Source organism: Gigantopelta aegis, chromosome 4 (assembly GCF_016097555.1).
Source record: "Gigantopelta aegis isolate Gae_Host chromosome 4, Gae_host_genome, whole genome shotgun sequence".
In the NCBI taxonomy this organism is placed as follows: Eukaryota; Metazoa; Mollusca; class Gastropoda; order Neomphalida; family Peltospiridae; genus Gigantopelta; species Gigantopelta aegis.
Genome location: NC_054702.1, coordinates 38967971 through 38991730, shown reverse-complemented (window position 1 = coordinate 38991730; position 23760 = coordinate 38967971). Strand labels below are relative to the sequence as shown.

Sequence of the window (23760 nt, the reverse complement as noted above, 5' to 3'; positions counted from 1 at the left end):
GAATGATGAAAATACATGGTGAAGAAGTATCAGGTTAGCACATTTTCCCCAAATACCTGTAACATTTTACCCGAATTTGAGGTCCTCCAGTTTCATACGTTTATGCGAACACACTACCGGAAGCGAATGTTTCCGCAAAACCCAGAGACATGTTGTAGTAACGTGTACGGTTAACAACAGGTGGATTATGATATAAGATAATAGATAAGAATTTTTGTTTATCAGCTCTCTACTAAAAACAACTGTTTCCATGAAATCCGAAGGCCTACTGGAGCTACTATATTCACCAGGAAAGAAAGAAAGAAATGTTTTGTTTAACGACGCACTCAACACATTTTATGGCGTCAGACATATAGTTAAGGACCACACAGATTTTGAGAGGAAACCCGCTGTCGCCACTACATGGGCTACTCTTTCTAATTAGCAACAAGGGATCTTTTATTTGCGCTTCCCACAGGCAGGATAGCACAAATCATGGCCTTTGTTGAACCGGTTATGGATCACTGGTCGGTGCAAGTGGTTTACACCTACCCATTGAGCCTTGCGGAGCACTCACTCAGGGTTTGGAGTCGGTATCTGGATTAAAAATCCAATGCCTCGACTGGGATCCGAACCCAGTACCTACCAGCCTGTAGACCGATGGCCTAACCACGACGCCACCAGTTGGAGCAGGATTTAGCTCAGTCGGATGAGTTCTCGCTCGAGGTACTTGCGTCAAAGGATGAAACCACCTCGGCACCATTCAGCAGATTGGGTTTTTTCTCTCGTTCTGACCAGTGCACCACAACTGGACAAAAGTCGTGGTATGTGCTTTCCTGTCTGTGGGAAAGTGCATATATAAGATCCCTTGCTGTATTAGGAAAAATGTTGCGGATTTTCACTGATGACTACGAGTCAGAATGACCAAATGCCGATGATTAATTAATCAATGTGCTCCAGTGGTGTCATTAAGCAAAACAAATAAATAAACATTACAGTTGCCCTAACTTATAACTGAAGCAATTTAAGAAGATGCAAGTTGCAAATAATAAATGTGTAATTTTACAGTTAAAAAGAAAGAAAGAAAGAAAGAAAGAAAGAAAGAAAAACCCTGCAATATACCACAAAGCTACACCAGGGTCGGTGCTTTCAACTTGAAAGTAGGCTACATGCAGGGCCATATACATGTGTATATTTACATTGAACTTCCTTTATGTATGACTGTTGAAGTGAACAGTTGTAGTGGGGTTTTTTCTCTCAAATATATCCAAAGTTAACTGAAAAGTAGGACGTCACTGAAACTGAATAACAAAACTGTTATCTGTCATCAGGAAAAAACGCACACCTCAAAATGTAGAGGAAAAATTACACAACTTAAAAGTTAAAATGTTAAGCAAGGGAAAATTGCACATCTCTAAAAACAAATCTTGGATGAATCCCGCCCCTGAATGTGATTATGTTAAGAATGATATTGATTACCGGGTCTTAAAATTAGGGCCAAGTAGACGTTTTGGTAATTCTTATAACTAGTGTTATGTCATTTTAGCAAGTTTTGGTGAAGAAAGAAAAGAAAGTTCTGATCACAGGTGACTTCTAAATATTGCTCGAGTAAAATGTGACCCATAATACATGCAAACATTTTACATGGTGAGTTTTTGTTTTGTGTATTAATGAAAACTTCCGAATTCCCCTAGGATTCCTTGGTGCCATTAGTAGTGATACTTGTTATTTTGTTTGCTCTGAATTGTTCCTTAAATCATTAGGTATAAAAACATACCACAATGTTGACAACTTACAACAAATAAAGCTGTATTTTTTAAAATCATATTTAAAGATAAATGCCATAAGTATGAATGAATGAATGAATGAAGGAATGAATGAAGTAATGAATGAATGTTTAATGACACCCCAGCACAATGTGTGTGATTAATTGATTAAGTTTGTTGAGTATGTATAAGGACATTGTTTTAACATTGTGAACTGATACTTGAAATGTTGTAAAGAAATATTATGCTTGCTTTCTTCAAAAACTAGGGTGCACAGGTGTTCATGAAAATTCGGGATCATGAAACTTGGCTGGTTTTGACAGGATTCCAGTTTATTCATGATCTGGTTTAGACAGGTTTCTGGACCAAAACTGAACAATCAAAGAAGGAGACAAGCTTTGATGATTTAAAAATATTAACTGGGGGGATGAAAAATATTTGTTTTTGTGTTGTATCGTACAAAAACTCAATTCTGTCCTTGGTCATTTTGAAAAACTTGTACGCCCCCCCCCCCCCCCGCCTTCTTCACTTTCTGTTACCCGTATATACCCACTCACCACCTCCCTTCTCCACCTTCCATTACCCACACCCAGCAAACATTCTCAGATGTTGCATCCATTTAATTATTATCTATGATATTAATAGGGGGAGGGGAGTCGAATAATAACCATTAACATACCATGGAACCACATACCGGCACCCATTATAAGCTTGGGGTTTTATGGGACAATGGAAATCAGTGACACGTAAATTAACACGCCTCCGTTGTGCTTCATGTTTTTACGGAATGAAGTTTTCTGTTGTACATAATGGATTTTAATGCAACAATTAACGAACCACACACTGTAAGGCCTCAAGCATATTTTAAGGAATTAATTCTCGTTTGGGAAGTTTACACAATTCATATTATTTAATTACATAAATGTACTGACATTAATAGAAGTATTGTTTTCTTCTGTTTTGTTTTGTTTGTCTTACCATGTGGTGATGTGTATTGGAAGAGAATAGATGTTTAACGACACCCCAGCACGAAAAACACATCGGCTATTGGGTGTCAAACTATGGTAAATGAATACTCTAACCAATAGAATAGAATAGATGTTTAACGACACCCCAGCACGAAAAACACATCGGCTATTGGGTGTCAAACTATGGTAAGTGCAAAACTGATGTATATTGGATGACATTTTATTATATTCTATTGGTGAATATGTGAATAAAAAAAAGAAAGAAATGTTTTATTTAACGACACACTCAACACATTTTATTTACGGTTATATTGCGTCAGACATATGGTTACGGACCACACAGATTTTGATAGGAAACCCACTGTCGCCACTACATGGGCTACTCTTTCCGATTAGCAGCAAGGGATCTTTTATTTGCGCTTCCCACAGGCAGGATAGCACAAACCATGGCCTTTGTTGAACCAGTTATGGAACACTGGGCGGTGCAAGTGGTTTACATTTATCCACTGAGCCTTGCGGAGCACTCACTCAGGGTTTGGAGTCGGTATCTGGATTAAAAATCCCATGCCTCGACTGGGATCCGAACCCAGTACCTACCAGCCTGTAGACCGATGGCCTAACCATGACGCCACCGAGGCCGGTACATGTGAATAAATGCATTTGAAGTTTATTGCGATTTTGTTTTATGTGTTGTTGGTTATAATATTGGTTAAACATTGAAACCTGTCTAACCCGATCATGCTGGGGGTCCGGTATTTATCACATTTAGACAGGATCCTACCAGCCTGTAGACCGATGGCCTAACCATGACGCCACCGAGGCCGGTACATGTGAATAAATGCATTTGAAGTTTATTGCGATTTTGTTTTATGTGTTGTTGGTTATAATATTGGTTAAACATTGAAACCTGTCTAACCTGATCATGCTGGGGGTCCGGTATTTATCACATTTAGACAGGATCCAGTGTTTAGAGGGGTGCGTTTTAGAAGCAATTGTTTTATTTAATGATGCACTCAACACATTTTATTTACGGATCTATGGCGTCGGACATATGATTAAGGACCACACAGATATTGAGAGAGGAAACCCGCTGTCGCTACTCTTTTCGATTAGCAGCAAGGGGTCTTTTATATGCACGGTCCTACTGACAGGGTAGTACATACCACAGCCTTTGAACGAGAAATAGCCCAATGGGCCAACCGACGAGGATCGATCCCAAACCGACCGCACATCAAGCGAGCGTTTTACCATTGGGCTACATCCCACCCACGGAAATGTCAACTAGCAATTTTTATAGGATAATTTTTTTTATATCCCGCCACCCCAAGTAGTGTTTTGCAACACTAAAACCATTCCCCCTTTAAAATCATGTAATGGTCGTCAATACCCCCAATCCCCGAACCACTTTACACACCTAAAAATTAATCATTAAAATTAGGTTTTTTTCACCTCCATGGAAGTATATTTCCAATTAGTAAATACTTATATCTGACTCTTCACCCCATAGCCGACATTAAACATTCATTCAAGAATTATTTTTCTGACTTATAATAATGTCACTTATATCTTCCAAAAAAGTTTCTGTTTTGCCAGAGAACTTCAACGCATGTGAACAGAACCTGTTGTTCCCAAGTTTATCATCCATGGGTAAAGGGTGTATACTACCAAATCAAATCCCATAGGCGACAATAGTAACCAATGTGGCTAAAACTGCTATCTGCAGCGTATCAATCGACATAAACGTCACAGATATAAATACTACCACACCTCACACTTAAAGTGAATCAGAAAAAATGGGGGTCAAGCTGCTCATTTCTGAGATAACGGGTAGTGTCTATGACTACCCTAGTTCCGCACAAAATTCGAGTACTTTTTTTCACAGGTACCCCATACATGCTTCAAGCACAAGACTACTTGACACATTGGTACTAGATGAAATAAAATTGCATTTTTTTTTTTACACAGATGAAATTATTTTCTATCACAACCAACACACATTTATCACCAATCGCAGGACTTGTGGTGTTCACTTCTCTATCAAAAGTTCGCTGCACCTCGAACTTTGACCCAGCCGGAAGTTATTTGGTTTAGTACTACCTATAGGAGCCTTATTTATAAGACATATACTAAACACATAACCATGTAGTGGTATTCGATGGCCATGGTATACAGTGGCAGATCTAAGGCAGTGTTTCTGCCAGAAATGTTTGGGTATGGCGCTATGGAACTGAATTCAACCAGTCAAGTCCCTGCCTCCTCCAGACAAAATAATGGGTTACGTTTAGGGTTAGGGTTAAGAAAATCATTCAGTAATAATAAGAGTAATTAGTTTTGTCAAAAGGTTAACTTAAAAAAAATATATAAAAATTTCAAAATTGTTTGGATATGGCGCCACACCCGTTTTGCCCTCTGGCAGAAACCGTGTAGGGGGAGGCAAACAAAACAAAAGAAGAAAACAATACTTACATTTATGTCAGTACATTTATGTAAGTAAATAATATGAACTGTGTAAACGTCCCATACAAGAATTAATTCCTTAAAATATGCTTGAGGTTTTACAGTGTGCTTCCTTATCACATTAAAATCGACTTAATTCGAATTAAATTACAGGAATTTACTGACTAGATGAAATAACATTTTTATGAAAACCAATATCGTCACATGGCAAGATTGGTAACGTAACTGTGGAATGAAAAGTTGGGGGTGCACTTCGAACTAAAGTTTGTTTTGTTTAACAACACCACTGGAGCACATCGATTAATTAATCAACGGATATTGGATGTCAAACATTTCGTCACCTTAGTATGAAAAGGTCGTAACTGACCAAATTGCCAAAATCAATGTTTTTGTTTCATATGAATCTTCAGTGGTGCCACCTATTGTTGGCATACAATGGTCGTAATTGGGGCAATTGTTATTAACATATGGGTCAAAGTATTGGGTAGTAACTGATGATGTACTAGGTTTGTTCAGTAACACAAGGTTGCAAGTAAAATTAATTTAGTAAGATAAGGTCTAAGTGACTACTGAGCATGCTTAGTACCAGTTTCCTGTTTCAGAGAGCATGGCTTCAAGAAGAAAACAGTTGTTTACTGTCAGCCAAGTTCTCAAATCATTAACTGATTCAGATGATTCAGATCCTGTTTATTCATCTGAAGATGAATATAAACCTACAAAGTCTGATCTAGAGTCAGAATTGAGTAGCGATAATGATAAGTACAGTAAACAAAATGCTAACGAAAACTAATTATAAAAAAGTACATGGTGTAACTTTCATTGTTTTAGGGCCTGTATTAGGTTAGTGAAAATATTAATAATAGCCCAGTGGTAAAGCGCTCGCTTGATGCGCGGTCGGTTTGGGATTGATCCCCGTCGCTGGGGCTATTTCTCATTCCAGCCAGTGCACCATGACTGGTATATCAAAGGCCAAGGTATGTACTACCCTGTCTGTGGAATGCTGTATATAAAAGATCCCTTGCTGCTAATCGAAGAGAGTAGCCCACAAAGTGGTGACAATGGGTTTCCTCTCTCAAAATCTGTCTGGTCCTTAACCATATGTTTGACGTCATATAACCGTAAAACAAATGTGCTGAGTGTGTCGTTAAGACATTTCTTCCTTTTTTTCTTTAGACAGATGATTATTTTAAAATGTAGTGAGAGTCCATTTAGTCGAACAATCATTCATTCATTTGGTCAGTTATTCCCTGAGTCAATCTGTGAGTGAGTGACTGAGTGAGTGAGTGAGTGAGTGAGTCAGTCAGTCAGTCAGTCAGTTGGTCGTTCATAGTCAGCCAGTCAGTCACAGTCAGAGAGAAAGAGAGATAGAGGGACAGAGAAAGAGAGAGACTGAGAGAGAGAGAGAGAGAGAGAGAGAGAGAGAGAGAGAGAGAGAGAGAGAGAGAGAGAGAGAGAGAGAGAGAGAGAGAGAGAGAGAGAGAGAGAGAGAGAGCAAAATATCTTCCCCACATATAAAAGATTGATTGCTACTAATGGAGAAATGTTGAGGGTTCTTTCTTAGACTATGTTTGACTGAAACCCAAGCCTAATACAAGAAACATGGGCTCTCCCCCATTTATTTATTTACAATGTCTTGACTAAAATATTGAAAATGGTCCAACTTTGCAGAGTCCGACATTTGCATGCCCCAAAGGTCAATGCCAAGGAAGACCAAAAGAAAATTCCAAGCACGATCTCGTCAGAAAAAAAGGACAATACCAACAACTAGTAGCGAAAGAGCTGGAGGCATGATTGATGAAGACCAGCAGGTTGATCGTGATGTAGTAGAGCCGAATAACGGGGATGATGAAGAATCGGGTGTTGGTGGCGAAGCTGAGACAAATGTTGACCAGGAAGCAGAGCCGGATGTTTTTGACAAAGCAGAGCCGAATGTTGGGGACGAAGCAGAGCCGGATGTTTGTGACAAAGCAGAGCCGAATGTTGGGGACGAAGCAGAGCCGGATGTTTGTGACAAAGCAGAGCCGAATGTTGGGGACGAAGCAGTGCCGGATGTTTTTGACAAAGCAGAGCCGAATGTTGGGGACGAAGCAGAGCCGGATGTTTGTGACAAAGCAGAGCCAAATGTTGGGGACGAAGCAGAGCCGGATCTTTTTGACAAAGCAGAGCCGAATGTTGGGGACGAAGCAGCCGGATGTTTGTGACAAAGCAGAGCCGAATGTTGGGGACGAAGCAGAGCCGGATGTTTGTGACAAAGCAGAGCCGAATGTTGGGGACGAAGCAGTGCCGGATGTTTTTGACAAAGCAGAGCCGAATGTTGGGGACGAAGCAGAGCCGGATGTTTGTGACAAAGCAGAGCCGAATGTTGGGGACGAAGCAGAGCCGGATCTTTTTGACAAAGCAGAGCCGAATGTTGGGGACGAAGCAGCTGGATGTTTATGACAAAAGCAGAGCCGAATGTTGGGGACGAAGCAGAGCCGGATGTTTGTGACAAAGCAGAGCCGAATGTTGGGGACGAAGCAGAGCCGGATGTTTGTGACAATGCAGAGCCGAATGTTTGGGACGAAGCAGAGCCAGATGTTGGGGACGAAGCAGAGCCGGATGTCTGTGACAAAGCACAGCTGAATGTTGGGGATGAAGCAGAGCTGGATGTCTGTGACAAAACACAGCCGAATGTTGGGGACAAAGCAGAGCCGGATGTCTGTGACGAAGCAGAGCCGAATGTTGGGGACGAAGCAGAGCCGGATGTCTGTGACGAAGCAGAGCCGAATGTTGGGGAGGAAGCAGAGCCGGATGTCTGTGACGAAGCAGAGCCGAATGTTGGGGACGAAGCAGAGCCGGATGTCTGTGACGAAGCAGAGCCGAATGTTGGGGACGAAGCAGAGCCGGATGTCTGTGACGAAGCAGAGCCGAATGTTGGGGACGAAGCAGAGCCGGATGTCTGTGACGAAGCAGAGCCGAATGTTGGGGACGAAGCAGAGCCGGATGTCGGGGACGAAGCAGAGCCGAATGTTGGGGACGAAGCAGAGTTGGATGTCGGGGACGAAGCAGAGCCGAATGTCGGGGACGAAGCAGAGCCGGATGTCGGGGACGAAGCAGAGCCGAATGTCGGGGACGAAGCAGAGCCGGATGTTGGGGACGAAGCAGAGCTGAATGTTGGGGACGAAGCAGAGCCGGATGTCTGTGACGAAGCAGAGCCGAATATTGGGGACAAAGCAGAGCCGAATGTTGGGGACGAAGCAGAGCTGAATGTTGGGAACGAATGTTGGGGACGAAGCAGAGCCGAATGTTGGGGACAAAACAGAGCCGAGTGTTCGGGATGATGGAGAATCGGGTGTTGGTGGCGAAGCAGAGCCGAATGTTGATGACAAAACAGAACTGAATGTTGGGGATGATGGAAAGCCGAATGTTGGGGACGAAGCAGAGCCTAATGGAGGTGATGACAGAGACATGAATGAAGGGAATGATGTAGAACTAAAGGGACATGGCAGAAAAAGAGTGCGAAATGTAAGTGAATGGAAGCAGAGTGTAAGGAAAAGAGCCAGGAATGAAAGTAAAGAATACACATCGCGAAAAGCGACTGTAGTTCCGGAAAGGAAGATCATCTATCACCGATGCAGTAGATGCGTTAACAGATGTAATGATATTTTGCCTGATGATGATAGAGACAGGATTTTTCAGAGTTATTGGCAAATGGGAGACGAAGACAGCATGATTACATAGCCAGCCATGTATGTATAAAGGAAGTCAACAAGAAGAAAATGGCAGACACCAGGCGCAATAGTACTCTGCATTACTTTTTCACTATTAACGACAGGAGGGTTAAAGTGTGCAAGACAGTATTTCTGAAGACGCTAGGTATTGGGGAAAAAACAGTGACATATACATTGAGCCACCGTTCAGAAACAGGCCAGTCTGCAAGAGAAGGGCGATGCAAATCACCTGGTGTTAAAAACCTTGAAAAATGATGAATGTTGATTTAATTATGTTGATTTATTTTGTTTCAAAACAAATATACAAACGTCGTACGTAATTATACTTCAGATGTCCTTTAGAATCTTTGAGAATGGTAAGGACGTAAGTGAAATTTTACAAAGATTACATAACTTACCGAAGAAAGGTATATGTAACCATTAATGTCTCCTTAGGTCATAAATAAAACCATTAATGCATTTGCATATTAAAATAAGTCTGATTTTTCCAAAAGGGATGAAACATATTTTTCGTGTTTTCTCAAAAACAAGAAACTGTCACTTACGACCTCTTCATAATAAGGTGACGATTTGGTAATTCTGACTCGTAGTCATCAGAGGAAACCCGCTACATGTTTTCTAATGCAGAAAGGGATCTTTTATATGCACTTTCCCACAGACAGGAAGAAAACATACCACGGCTTTTGTCCAGTTGTGGTGCAATGGTTGGAATGAGAAAAAAAACAAATCAGCTGAATGGATCCACCAAGGTGGTTCGATCCCGCGACACAAGCACCTCGAGCGAGCACTTCGAACCTCTCTATAGTTACTCAGTTGCTGCGTGAGTGGACTTTTGACGATTTGTGATATGGCGTTTTGCTTATTTTTCGTACGTACATTTTTCTTGTATGCCTTTTTGTGACGCTGCCTATTCATCACTTAATGTGTGTGGTGAAGACAGAATATGGCATTCTGAATCCCAATCAAATGTTCATAATCATCCTGGACCACTCTTTATATGCCAATGACAACCGGATCGAATGTATCAGGGTTGAAAATTAGCAGTCGCCCGGTCGCCTTTATTGGCTAAGGGCGACTAACAATGTTACAAAGGTAGTCCGTTGGGTGACCATCAATTTTAGGGTCCGGCGAGTATACTAGTTAAAAATGAAGAAACGCACTGAAACTGAATAGAACGTGACAAAACACATTATATTTTGACAGCGCCAGACTAAGCTTCTGTAGTTTTAGGCCGGGTCTTTCTAAAAATAGACCTCAAAACGTATTGCAGACATTGCATGTATTTTTAAAATCTGGAAGTCGTCGGCTTATTGGAGTGGACTGGATACACATTAATTATTTATTTATTTTTTGACAATTCTTATTCATTGAAGTATGGTAAAAATTTATCATATTTAATTAGCTTATATTGTAGTTTTAACTCACTCTAATGTGTGCGCATGCGCGCATATAAAAATAACAGTGGGATTGTCCAGTACTACAGGGATTATTTCAAAGGTCAGTTAATTGTCTGTCGTTGTCGGTATTGTTTTAAGTTTAAGCGATTTGCATGCAATAAGAACAGACCAGACACCAAGGCTTACATGATGACATAACCGTCCAAATATTACTATAATAAACAATAAGTATGTTCCTCATATGTCACTGTGTAACGGGAAGAGCGTAATGAAGTTGTTTTCTGTTCTTTTGGGGTTTTGTTTTTCAGATTTATTTTTCTTTCGATATTTATTTTATTAGAAGCCTATTACTGTTGCATTCACAATATCAAAATTAAACCACGTGTGCACAAAGACACACACTGAGGAAAACATTTTTTTTTTTTTAGGCTGTTGTCCGTTTGCGTGAAAGGGGAACCGATCAATTAGCATGTTAATCTTAAGGTTAAATCTTCTTTTCTAATATAGATTTTACGGCAATTGATAGAACATCCAAGTGTTCTTGCTGGGTGAAAATTAAAAGAGGACGGCCGTATGGCACCACACCCTTCAAAAAAACTATATAAAAAAACCCCAAGAACAAAAACAACAAAAAACAAAACCCCGACAAAACTGTAATACATAATCAGAGCCATATCCCTGTACAATGCAGCGAATTACGATTTGGCAAAATAGTGGATGATTCCTTGGATCTCTATCTAGTGTCTCGCCTATAGGAGGACAGCAACTCTGGAGGAAATCCGTTACTGGATATTTCACCCATATTGAATCGCCACAAAGTGTATGTCATCCCTCTTGCATCGCCACAAGGCGGACTGCCAGTCCTAGACTAGTTTATTTAAAGCACTCGCAGTTCTACCATTAATCTCCTTGTACTGCATTATATTTTACTTCATAAACAATGCAAGTCAAGTTGCATATCTTGGCTATTCTAGCATTTTGTCTTCACTCCTGTATTAAAAAATGAGATTTAATCTGTATAGTTGTAAAGAAACATTTTTATTTATATGGGATTTCTTTAAATAAAAAAAGAGAGAAAAAAAAGAAATTATTTGAGATGGCATGGGTTAAAAACATATATCATTATTTATCGGTTTACCGTTGAAGCAAACGGACTATATACGATGAGCACATTGTTATTATTCAACAAAGAACATTCTTGTTTTTATTTTGGCTGTGCAGTTAAATTTCAATGTGATAATTGAAGGGCTACTTGAATTTGAGAAGGGCCAGTAAGATTTGTCTTGAACTGGCCCTGCTGCAGACCATGGTTTTCACATTAATTTTCAACCCTGACATGGGACCTAAGATCAACCATGAGACCTTAGCAGACCAGATCACATTATATACTTGCAAGTTTTATTTATTCCTGTAAATAAGATAATAATATAAAGAAGAAGATAATAATAAAAAAAACACTTTTCATTTGGTCTGACTGGTGTAAGAATCTTTGAGAGTTGTCCTCGGTAATCCTTGGTTTCGGAAATTTAAGGAGCGGGACGTAGCCCAGTGGTAAGGCACTCGCTCGATTCGCGGTCGGTGTGGGATTGATCCCCGTCGGTGGGCCCATTGGGCTATTTCTCGTTCCAGCCAGTGCACCAACTGGTAATCAAAGGCCGTGGTATGTACTACCCTGTCTGTGGGATCGTGCATATAAAACATCCCTTGTCGCTAATCGAAAAGAGTAGCCCATAGAGGTGTGCGGTATTACCGGTATACCGGTATTTTTTTCTGTCGTGGTACGTACCGGTACGTTTTTTTACTGTACCGGTATACTTCGGGACTTTCCGTGGACGATGACTTTACGGAAATTTCCGAGAAATAAATTATCAGTGTCATGAAACAAAATACATAATTTCGAGAAATTATTTAAAAAGTATCCAATTGTAATGATTGTTTGTGTTCCATTAACAAATCTTTGAAAAAATAACGGAATTTCCCAAAGTATCTAGAATCTCAAAACGTTGTCACCCACCACCTGTAACACCTGTAGTTTGTTGTTCGCAACACACGTGCGATATTGGTCATTTGCAGGGCTCGCCCTGTTGTTCGTCAAAGTCGCAAATTACAAAAAATAATAAAAATTGGTAAAACAATTTTCGATTTGGCGAAAAAAAATTAAGAAAGTTTTTTTAATGTTGATTTTTAGTCACCAAACATGCTTTCAACCAATTTTGTTAGATAGATATGCCTCGTGGTATGCATAAGCGCCATTTGCAAGTCTACAGTCTACTATTCAATAGTGAACTGCTTAACGTAAAGCTACAAAATACGATCAAATAATAAGAAATACTGTTCAAAACATGTTGCATTGTTGATACTAAATGTTTTATTACTAGCTACAACAAGGTTTACTTTTTATTTGTCGTGTTTCTAGCCTTTTGTCGCATCAGATAATGTTGTAAAAACTAGGTCACGTGGCTGAATTCATTTTACTGAAGTGGGTGTGTTGATGAGGATTACATATTGTTTCTCACATATACACATTCATTATTAATTGAAATTTTCAAAGTTTACAGATTTAATTTTATACATATTCAGTGGGGGAATTATAATTTATTGATGCTATGTTTACTTATATAATATTAGCACAGGCATGATACATCCCTCCGCCCCTGGTAGATAAACAAAAATTCTCGGATCAATGAATTTATGAAACTGAAAATGGTTTTTTCCCAGTTGTGAAAGTCTGAAAGACGGCCACACGCCAGTGTTTTGAGAACAATAACATAAAGAGAAAACCTGCTACATATTTCCGTTAGTAGTAAGGGGTCTTTTACATGCACAAAGAAAGAAATGTTTTATTTAACGACGCACTCAACACATTTTATTTACGGTTATATGGCGTCAGACATATGGTTAAGGACCACACAGATTTTGAGAGGAAACCCGCTGTCGCCACTATATGGGCTACTCTTTTTTTACGACAGGCAGCAAGGGATCTTTTATTTGCGCTTCCCACAGGCAGGATAGCACAAACCATGGCCTTTGTTGAACCAGTTATGGATCACTGGTCGGTGCAAGTGGTTTACACCTACCCATTGAGCCTTGCGGAGCACTCACTCAGGGTTTGGAGTCGGTATCTGAATTAAAAATCCCATGCCTCGACTGGGATCCGAACCCAGTACCTACCAGCCTGTAGACCGATGGCCTGCCACGACGCCACCGATGGCCGGTATATATAAGTTAGGAGGAGGGGACTTACGTACTTTAAATAAAACCCCACGAAAGCCCAACTATCTCATTTGCATTCATAAAATAAAATACTGCCAGTGTGGCTATTTTGTTTCTAAATTGTTTTTCTTCTATAAACATGAATTCATTACCAAAGAGATTAAAGATATAGGTCCAAAGCACATAGCTTATATATATGGCCCATTGGGCCTGTGGAATTGGCACGATATCTGGAGGGTTGGGGACGTATGCAGAGCCTCTAGTGGAATGGCACAGGTTACATTTTTTATCTTTATATAGAGCAGAACAAAACTATTGGCTACTGAATGTCAAACGTTTGGTAATTTTGATATATAGTCTTAGAGAGCAAACCCACTACATTTTCTCATTAGTAGCACAACCACGACCTTTGCTATTCCAGTCGTGGTGCACATACGCAAATGCGAAATAGCCCAATGAGGCACCGAATGGAATCGATCCTAGACCTACCACGCGTCCGACCGAGTGTTTTACCACTGGGCTACGGCCCATCCTAGACATCGGGGGCCACCAAATACTACGTAACGCTGGAGGGGTGTGTGGGTGTGTACGTTTTGTAGTGTTACAGGTGGTGGGTGAGTGTACTGAACAGCGGTTTTTTTTTGTTTTTGTTGTCATAAACGCTATGTCACGGCAACACTGTTTAAACTTTAACGTATAACGTAGGTAGTAATAGCTAGATGAAAACACAAAACAATGATTATAAATCGATTTGAAATACGTGTGCTAGTAAACTTAGCTTAAAACGTATGTCTCAAATGTCCGATTGTTACTCTGTAGGCAGTGATGGTTTGGTTGGACCTGTTCTCAAGTAACTCATTCCATCATAAGTGGTTAGCCCAAGAAGGCCGCTCTCTCAGTCAAAGATAACGAATACACAGAATTTCTGCCTACCACCAGGCAGGCAAAGATTCCCGCTCTAATACCACAATGATCCTATGTTTAACGTTAAATACCATTACATTGATAATATTTGAGTTCGCGATAACAAATATTTCACATATTAATCACTAATGCACTAATGTTTCTAAACAAGAACATAAAATAAAATCAGTAATCCAGATAATAATGACTGGAATTGACACACTACATGATTTATTCGGACATTCATAGGTTTATGGAGTTTGTTTATTCTTGAAACTAAATTGATGTTAAGACGATTTAACTTTAACTAACTTGAACAATAATACATTGTAGCAAACTGAAAACATAAAGGGACCTGTTTGCCTCGGTCATGAACTGAAATAAAAGTAGCTAAATAAATGTTACTGGTAGTTAATAGCTACTGGTATAATTAAAATGGTGATAACAGAATACATTCGTTTAAACTTTGTCATTTTCATTATTTTTCCAGTTCAACGAAAATGATAACTACAGAATTTATTCATCTGTTAAATTTATTTCATTTACATTATAAGGTCTTAAAATACAACAAGGCTGTACAACTATGTTCTACCTACAAGTATTAGCTATTCTCCAAATGAGATGTTTAGTCCTGCTTAATGGTTACTCAAATAAAAATATAATTGGTCGCAAGTTTGTTCGTCACTTTATTGCTAATCTGTAGGTGGGAGTCGTTGAACTGTAAGATAATATTTGGTAATAAAGTGAGTTTTTAAGGTGTTTTTTTTTGTGTGTGAACCTTATTACAGGCCCGTAGGAGCTGGGGGCTGAGGGGGGGCTAGGGGGCTCAGCCATAAAAATTAGCCCCCCCCCCCCCCCCCCCACACACACACACTTTTGAAAATCTGTTCTACGGGCCCGTATTGATGATTTTTTGGTGTGTGTGTGTGTGTGTGTGTGTGCGTGTGTAGGTGGGAAGGGGTGTCTTTTTATGGGAAAGTTCCAATTCACATATAAATAATTATATACTCATTTATATTGTTATTTTGCAAATATATGTCAAGCACGATATTTTTCGCGCTGTTTAAAATTACTTTTATGAAAATAGCGTTTTCGCGTGCTTTAAATTATTGTTTTGAAAAGGGCGTTCGCGCACATAAAAATGAAAATATCAGAAAATTCCGGAAAAATATTTTCATTAGGTTGGTAGTCCTGGTTAAATAAAACATTTCTTTCTTTCTTTCGGAAATTTGTGCCATGGTTTGTCGGATTCGATAAACGGATCACTCAGTTTACGGACATAATGATTGTGTTACTAGCTTTAGCCACATGTGTTACCATTGTCATCTATGCGATTTGATTTGGTGGTATACACCCTAACGTACAGGCGGAAGTAGCTCGAATTAATTAAAAAATAAAAAAATGGTATCGAGTGCACGATGTCCCAGGATGACAGGAACATAAATATAATACAAGGATTAAATGACCAATTCACAAGCATTTTCAAACCGAGTATGTTAGGATGTACGCTTGAGTAATGTTCAGTTGATAAATTTAGTCGATTCTGTAACGTAACAATAATAAACAATAGTGCGCTCACCTGAGTCATGCGCTTGTGACCGGCTACTTGACTGGTTTGTGAATCTAACGTCAAATGAATGTGATAGGATAACATACAGTTGGAAACCAGTCAAATTGTTGGCTCACACTGACACTGACAGCCAGGATTTTATTTTAGGGCAGGGATGGAATCGAACTAAGCCAAGGCCGGACCCCCCAATTTTTTTTTAGGGCACTTCATTGAAAATGGAAAATAAAGTGTTAAAAAGGACACACAGAGAGAGAGAGAGAGAGAGAGAGAGAGAGAGAGAGAGAGAGAGAGAGAGAGAGAGAGAGAGAGAGAGAGAGACACACACACACAGACAGAAACAGAGATAGTGTGTGTGTGTGTGTGTGTGTGTGTGCGTGCGTGTGTGGGGGAGCATACATGTGTATGTATGTATATATATATATATATATATATATATATATAGAGAGAGAGAGAGAGAGAGAGAGAGAGAGAGAGAGAGAGAGAGAGAGAGAGAGAGAGAGAGAGAGAGAGAGACAGACAGAGACAGAGACAGAGAGACAGACAGGCAGACAGGCAGATAGAGAGAAACAGAGATGGTGCGTGCGTGTGTGTGTATGTGTATGTGTGTGGGAGCAAATATATATATACCCGGTGGAGAGAAATAAAATATGTGGTGGGGGAAAATATGGCCCACTTATGGCTTAAAGGGACATTCCTGAGTTTGCTGCACTTTTTAAGATGTTATCGACTAACAGATACTCTTTAACGATTGCATTTACATATCAAAGATATTTTTCTGCATAAAATATTAGTGGCTGTATATTAAACGTATTTCTGGTTGTTCTAATATTTGTACTAGGTTAAATTTTATTTCATTTCCAAAAATATAATTTTTTCGTACGTACGAAATTATTTGATAACAAAATGCAGTTTGGGCTTCTTACAAATATTAAGACAATCAGAAACACATTGAATTTACAGACACCGATATTCCAAACCAGAAAATATATTTTATATGTAAATTTAATCGTAGAAATATTTTATTGGTTGGAAACATCTTACAATGCAGCAAACTCGGGAATGTCCCTTTAACGGTTAGTGGGAGGGGTACTACGGAATGTGTTACGAAATAAATAAATAAATTAATAATGATTTTAATAATTATTATTAATTCATTAATTAAATTAATTTATTTTGCCTTTGTATATTAAATTAATGTTACGGATCCCATTCCTATCCCCCCACCCCCACCCCCACCTCACAAATATGTTTCCTAAATCCACTCCTGGGCCCGTGCTTTAGAGTCTCTAATGACGTCACATACATACAATTTGTATGGCATTGTCATGACATTAGTGTCTCAGACTCTATTAGAGTTTCGAGTCTAGACTCTAAAAGTTATATAAGCACCAGACCTGGTCACTGTGGGCTCCGCAAGGCTCAATGGGCAAGTGTAAACCACTTGCACCGGCCAGTGATCCATAACTGGTTCAACAAGGCCATGGTTTGTGCTATCCTGCCTGTGGGAAGCGCAAATAAAAGATCCCTTGCTGCTAATCGGAAAGAGTAGCCCATGTAGTGGCGACAGCGGGTTTCCTCTCAAAATCTGTGTGGTCCTTAACCATATGTCTGACGCCATATAACCGTAAATAAAATGTGTTGAGTGCGTCGTTAAATAAAACATTTCTTTCATTTCCTTTTTTGGTCACTGTGGACTTTTCACCAAAGAGCAAAAACAGGAACAGTTTTTAATTGACACTAAAATTCGGAGTTCCTAAAGAAAAAAAATAATCCATTCCAATCCTCAATTATTCGACCATTTGACACGCACTTGTTGTGGGTACACCCTTGGGAATGTGTTCAAGAATGGATAAGGTTGGGAACAGAAAGGCTGTGAAATTTACAATCTTAATTAAAAATAAATATTAATTAGTGTAATGAAAGTTGAAAAGAACACAACTAACGGGAATTAGATTATTAAGGTCAATTTCTAAAAGTTTTTGTTTTGTTTAACGACACCACTAAAGCACACTGATTTATTTATCATCGGCTATTGGATGTCAAACATTTGGTAAGTCTGTCATAGTCTTAGAGAGGAAACCCGCTACATTTTTCCATTGGTTGCAAGGGATCTTTATTATGCACCATCCCACAGACAGGATAGCACATAGCACAGTCTTTAATATACCAGTCGTGGTGCACTGGCTGGAACGAGAAACAGCCGACGGGGATCGATCCTAGACCGACCGAAAGGGAAAGAAGGAATGAAAACAAAACAATAAAGGAAACAAAAAATGGGGGAAAAAAAGAGAAAATGATCTTGGTATAGCATTATGTAGGGTCCTCTCCAAATAAAATTAGGGAAAAGCACTTTTCTTTTGGGGGGTGGGGTGGGGTGGAGGGGGCAAGTGCTGCCCTGTCCCCCCCCCCCCCCCCCGCTTGTTTACAGTCCTGCAATAAAGGTCGTTTCACACTTACCTCAGAAAAACAAAAGACTGGCTCGCACAGGAGGAATATACTTTCTAGATGCAGTAACTAAGTAACACGGTCGTCAAACAGCATTTATGACGTCACCGTTATGTTTCGGCAATGTTCGGAACTACCGGAAAGTTAAGAACTGTCATTCGATTTCGATTATCGATAACGTTGAATCGATTATTATTAAGTAAACTTAGTCTTATTTGAAGGTGGACAAAACAATAGCATTCTAAGAACATGAATATATCCGAGATAGGGGAAGCATGCTTGGAAAGAATGAAATAACGTTTTTCATTTTAACGAAGGAAGGGAAATTAATGTTTTATTTAACGACGCACTCATCACATTTTATTTACGGTTATATGTCGTCGAACATATTGTTATGGATCACACAGATATTAAGAGAGGAAACCCGCTGTCGCCACTTCATGGGCTACTCTTTTCGATTAGCAGCAAGAGATCTTTTATATGTACCATCCCACAGACAGAACGGCCTTTGCTACACCAGTTGTGGAGCACTGGCTGGAACGAGAAATAGCCCAATGAGCCCACTGACGGTAATCAATTCTAGATCGATCGCCCATCAAGAGAGCGCTGTACCACTGAGCTACGTTCCGCCCTTCTTCTTTTTTTTCATTTTAAAAAACAAGAAAACGAACGAACGAACGCAGTATTTCTGGCAGAAAGGAATTTTTGGGTATGGCTCTATGGAATTTAATGCAACCACAGTCAACAGGGTGTATGGGGGCCTCCCCCAGAAAGAAAATGAGTTACGTTTAGGGTTAGGGTTCAGAAAATCATACAGTAATGATAAGAGTAATTCATTTTGTCAAAAGGTTAACTTAAAACAAACAAATCTGCAAAACAATCTGGGTATGGCGCCATACCCGTTTTACCCTCTGGCAGAAACCCTGGAACGAACAAACGAACGAACGAAATAAATAAATAAATAAACGAGAAACGGAATAGCTAAATATATTAACTTTGAAAAGAACAATAGTTGACATCAAAACTATTTAAATTGTAGTAGAAATCACGTCTGCGCAAAGCCGTAGGAACGACATATGAAGTGTGTGTGTGTGTGTGTGTGTGTGTGTGTGTGTGTGTGTGTGTGTGTGTGTGTGTGTATATATGTGTGGCTAGACGAGTAAATATTTTGGGCGTCAAGTGAGCACCACCCAAGCCCACCCCCTCCGCTGCGGCCCCGATCCATACGGGACTGCTGTGTGACGTTGAAACCCCGATTCTTGTTAATACAGAAGATATAATACTATGCTACGCCCGTCCATATTTCACGGGTGGGAGCCTGGGAACAGCTAATGCTGTTTGCAGTATCATGGTTCCACAGCAACGACACAAAGGACAAAACACTGATATAGAGAGAAACATTGCGGCCAATCGGCAAAGAAAAATGTAGAAAACTTTGAAAAGTAATTCCCCCCGGTAAATATTCTATGGTCAACAACATTTTATGCTACACCGGCAGAAAGTAATCATTAATTAATTAAATGTTTCTTTTTTATTTATTTATTTATTTATTAGTATTATTTATTTTTATTTTATTATTTTTTTATTTTTTTATTATTATTTTTTTTTTTAGGGGTGTTAAAATGATTTATCGGTCAGTATTTTATGGGTAACAAAATTTCATGTTACACCGATAGAAAATCGGTATGACTGACACGATTTTTCGATTTTATTGGACCCACGTACCAGCCATGTTATTGTTAGTTCCAATATCCTGTCATTTCATTTCGATGTATATTGCAAACTATTTTTAATGCACTATTTTAGAGATGGGGGTGGGAGGTGGGGGTGTGGGTAAAAATCTGAAAATTGTGAACTGCTCCGAACAAGTTTTGGTCAATTTATTGCTCGAAGGCCAACAAAGAACAGGCCACTGAAAATGGCTACTATATTCAGGTCACTTTATTTTCAAGCTGATGATTAATTAGTCAATGTGCTCTAGTGATGTCGTTAAACAAAACAAACTTCTTATCTTTTTTTCTTTCTTTTTTTGGATACAGTGTGATGCTGTCGCTTTAACGAAGCTAATCTGCAAACAAATAGCGTTAACTCAATCTGTTTAGTATATTTGTTACAATAAGCAACGGGTACTTTAACTAAGGGGAGACAACCTTTGTAATACTAGTGAATAGTGTATTTTATTTTCAGCTGAAAAGAACAGCGTCAATATGTTGTATTAAAGAAAGTAAAGTTTGTTTTATTTAGCGACGCCACTAAAGCACATTGATTTTTTTTTATCTTATCATCGGCTATTGGACGTCAAATATATGGTCATTCTGACACTGGTTTTTTTAGAGGAAACCCGCTGTCGCCACATAGGCTACTCTTTTATGACAGGCAACAAGGGATCTTTTATTAGCGCTTCCCACAGGCAGGATAGCACAAACCATGGCCTTTGTTGAACCAGTTATGGATCACTGGTCGGTGCAAGTGGTTTACACCTACCCATTGAGCCTTGCGGAGCACTCACTCAGGGTTTGGAGTCGGTATCTGGATTAAAAATCCAATACCTCGACTGGGATCCGAACCCAGTACCTACCAGCCTGTAGACCGGTGGCCTAACCACGATATACCGAGGCCGGTTTGTATTAAAAAGACTAATCTGAACTTTTCTGAATGTGCTGTCATTGTATCATGTTTTCTTCAACTAGTTCTAGTAGATAATTTATTAACGACTAAAATGACAAATTAAATACATTTTTATCTTTCTGGACCGTACCCTGATCAAAATCCCGGGGGGGGGGGGGGGGGGCACTACTTTTTATAAACAAACGAAACACTACATAAATTAAACCCTGAGATGTGTATGCTATTTTCTGGAGTAAAAAAAAAAAAGTGAGATTCTCAGGGGGGCAACTCCCCCCTGCTGACCCCCCCCCCCCCCCCAATCGAGGGTACAACCATGTCTTTGGAATATCAGCACCAGAGCCGGTTTATCCTAGTAGCACATGTAGCACGTGTTACGGACCCCGCGCTTTAGATGTCCTCGCGGTGGTGTGTTCATTTATTTCCCCCCCCCCCCCCCGCAGGTAATTTTTATCCCTTTTCCCCGAGAGGGTTGCAAAATATATATCCTGGGAAGGAGGTCCCGCTTTTATTTGTGCTACAGGCTCCGCGGATCCTTAAACCGGCTTTGATCAGCACATAATGTTTGTAGCAGCCAAAAATGTAGCCCGAGTACTCTGACTGTAAGAGAGCTAGACGGACATTTGGACATAAATACGCTCTCATTACAGTCAGAGACCAACCTATGTCTTTTTTTGGCAATTCCTGACAACCAAAAAGTTGGCAAAGATTCCCGCTCTAATACCACACCAATCCTATGTTTGACGTCAAATACCTTTACATCGATCATTTTCGAGTTAACCCATAAAAAAAGATATCCACATATTAATCACTAATACACATACTACAGAATGAAATCCGACAGCACCCACATTCAGCTATTGTACCATCCCACAGACAGGATATCACATACTATGGCCTTTTATATACCCGCCGATGGGGATCGATCCTAGACTGACCGCGCATTTCCAAAAAACACATTTTTACGTCTAAGTAATGAATAAAAATAACATATAGTCTTGAAAAATGTTACGTAAATCGAACACAACACCCTCTTCCTCTACCTCTAGAGCGTTGCATAATTATTAACACCCCCTTACATGTAACGCGTATGCTAACCGCTGGCCACTGTCAAAATTTCAAGGTAAATCACCCACCGACCCCTGGAAAGGTGTTGTACCATACCTCTATGGATATAAATATGTTTTAGAGATACGAGACGACCCCTCGATCAAGACAGTTAAATTTGTTCAAAATCACGTGAGAAGCTCAGCGCCTGCGCAAATCACGTAAAGTCCCAGTTCTACTGGCGTCCGGCTAAATGAAGAAAAACAAAGCTGGCCAATGCGTTTGTAGTTGACCTAGATCATGTAGATAAGCGAGCATTGCGAAACTATAGCGATGTGGTGGGCCTTTTATGTACCAAACAGAACTGAATAATCTATTCTGTATGCTTAAATAATAAAAAATATTCCAGGGACTGCAGCTTTAATCGACCTTCCTGGAAATTGTCAAAATCGAGAATGACACCCCACGCACGTGTACGGGACAACTGCGTGATGCACGTGCAAACTATGGCATGCGTTTCGGTGTGTTGATAAACAGACCTGAACATTCTTTACTAAGATGTCTGTGGTCAAAACTGATGTTCGGTCTAATAGTTGATATAAACATTAATAATTCAGGTTCCCCTACCTTTTTTGAAGAGTATATTAGGAAGTGAATTTCTTTTAGACTACTACAAAGATTAGAACGACCAGTAACACACTGGGTATAGTACAGGTGCTGATATTCTAAACAAGAAAGTGGGGTGGGGCCGGGACCTAGCCCAGGGGTAAGGCGTTCGCCCTTCGGTCTAAAGAGCTATTTCTCGTTCCAGCTAGTGCTCGACAATTGATATAACAAAGGCCGTGATATGTAACATCCTGTCTATGCGTAGCGGCAGCGGGTTTCCTCTCTCATTATCATTGTGGTTGTCCTTACCTACCTATGTATGTACGTGCGTGCGTGCGTGCGTACGTGCGTGCATGCATGCATGCATGCATGTATGTATATGTATATATGTGTGTGTGTGTGTGTGTGTGTGTGTGTGTGTGTGTGTGAAGCCATATAACAATAATTAAAATATGTTGTGCGTCATAAAATAAAACCTTCCTTCTAATCGAGATAATATATTAGTAGTTTTAGTCAGTGAAAAAACACAATTGTTACGACTCATATAAACTGGATGCGACGTGTGCGTGCGGTGCGGCTAATATAAGGGCGCCTGAAAACATTCTGTTGAATTGAAATAATCGTATGTGGTTTACATACCCCAAAAACACAAGCCGCAGATTCATACACGCCAGATATTCCAGTTTTAAAGGTCACGTCTGCTGTCGGCTACAATGGTAAATATGACTCATGGGAAATTAATATGATGCACACTCAAGGAAAACCAACATGTCTGCACCGCTGGTGTTGCCTCGACTGGTCGTCAAATGGTTTTGTGTGAATTTTATGCATACATGTACTAGGGTAGATGGGAAGGAAGGAAATATTTTATTTAACGACGCACTCAACACATTTTATTTACAGTTATATGGCGTCAAACATATGGTTAAGGACCACACATATATTGAGAGAGGAAACCCGCTGTCACTTGATTAGCAGCAAGGGGTCTTTTATATGCACGATCCCACAGACAGGGTAGTACATACCACAGCCTTTGATATAGTCTAGTCGTGGTGCACTGGCTGGAACGAGAAA

The 23760-nt window shown here is 39.8% G+C and overlaps 2 protein-coding genes across 5 annotated transcripts in view; one reads left to right on the top strand and one right to left on the bottom strand.

Moving 5' to 3' along the window:
* Positions 1–23760, bottom strand: part of LOC121370526 (probable beta-D-xylosidase 2) — a 165648-nt gene that overhangs the window by 134114 nt on the left and 7774 nt on the right. Inside the window, exon 1 of one of the 4 annotated variants that reach the window (XM_041495813.1) lies at positions 23326–23390. The exons of 1 other annotated variant lie outside the window; for it this stretch is intronic. The gene's annotated coding sequence lies outside the window, so the exon portion shown is untranslated. Of the gene's footprint in view, positions 1–15972; positions 15998–18420; positions 18485–23325; positions 23391–23760 lie in introns of those variants that run through there. 2 more of the 4 variants (XM_041495815.1, XM_041495814.1) reach the window with 2 other exon arrangements.
* LOC121369826 (circumsporozoite protein-like) lies at positions 7606–8490 on the top strand. Its single transcript, XM_041494899.1, has one exon. It carries the CDS (start codon positions 7606–7608, stop codon positions 8488–8490), a length of 885 nt encoding a protein of 294 aa, XP_041350833.1.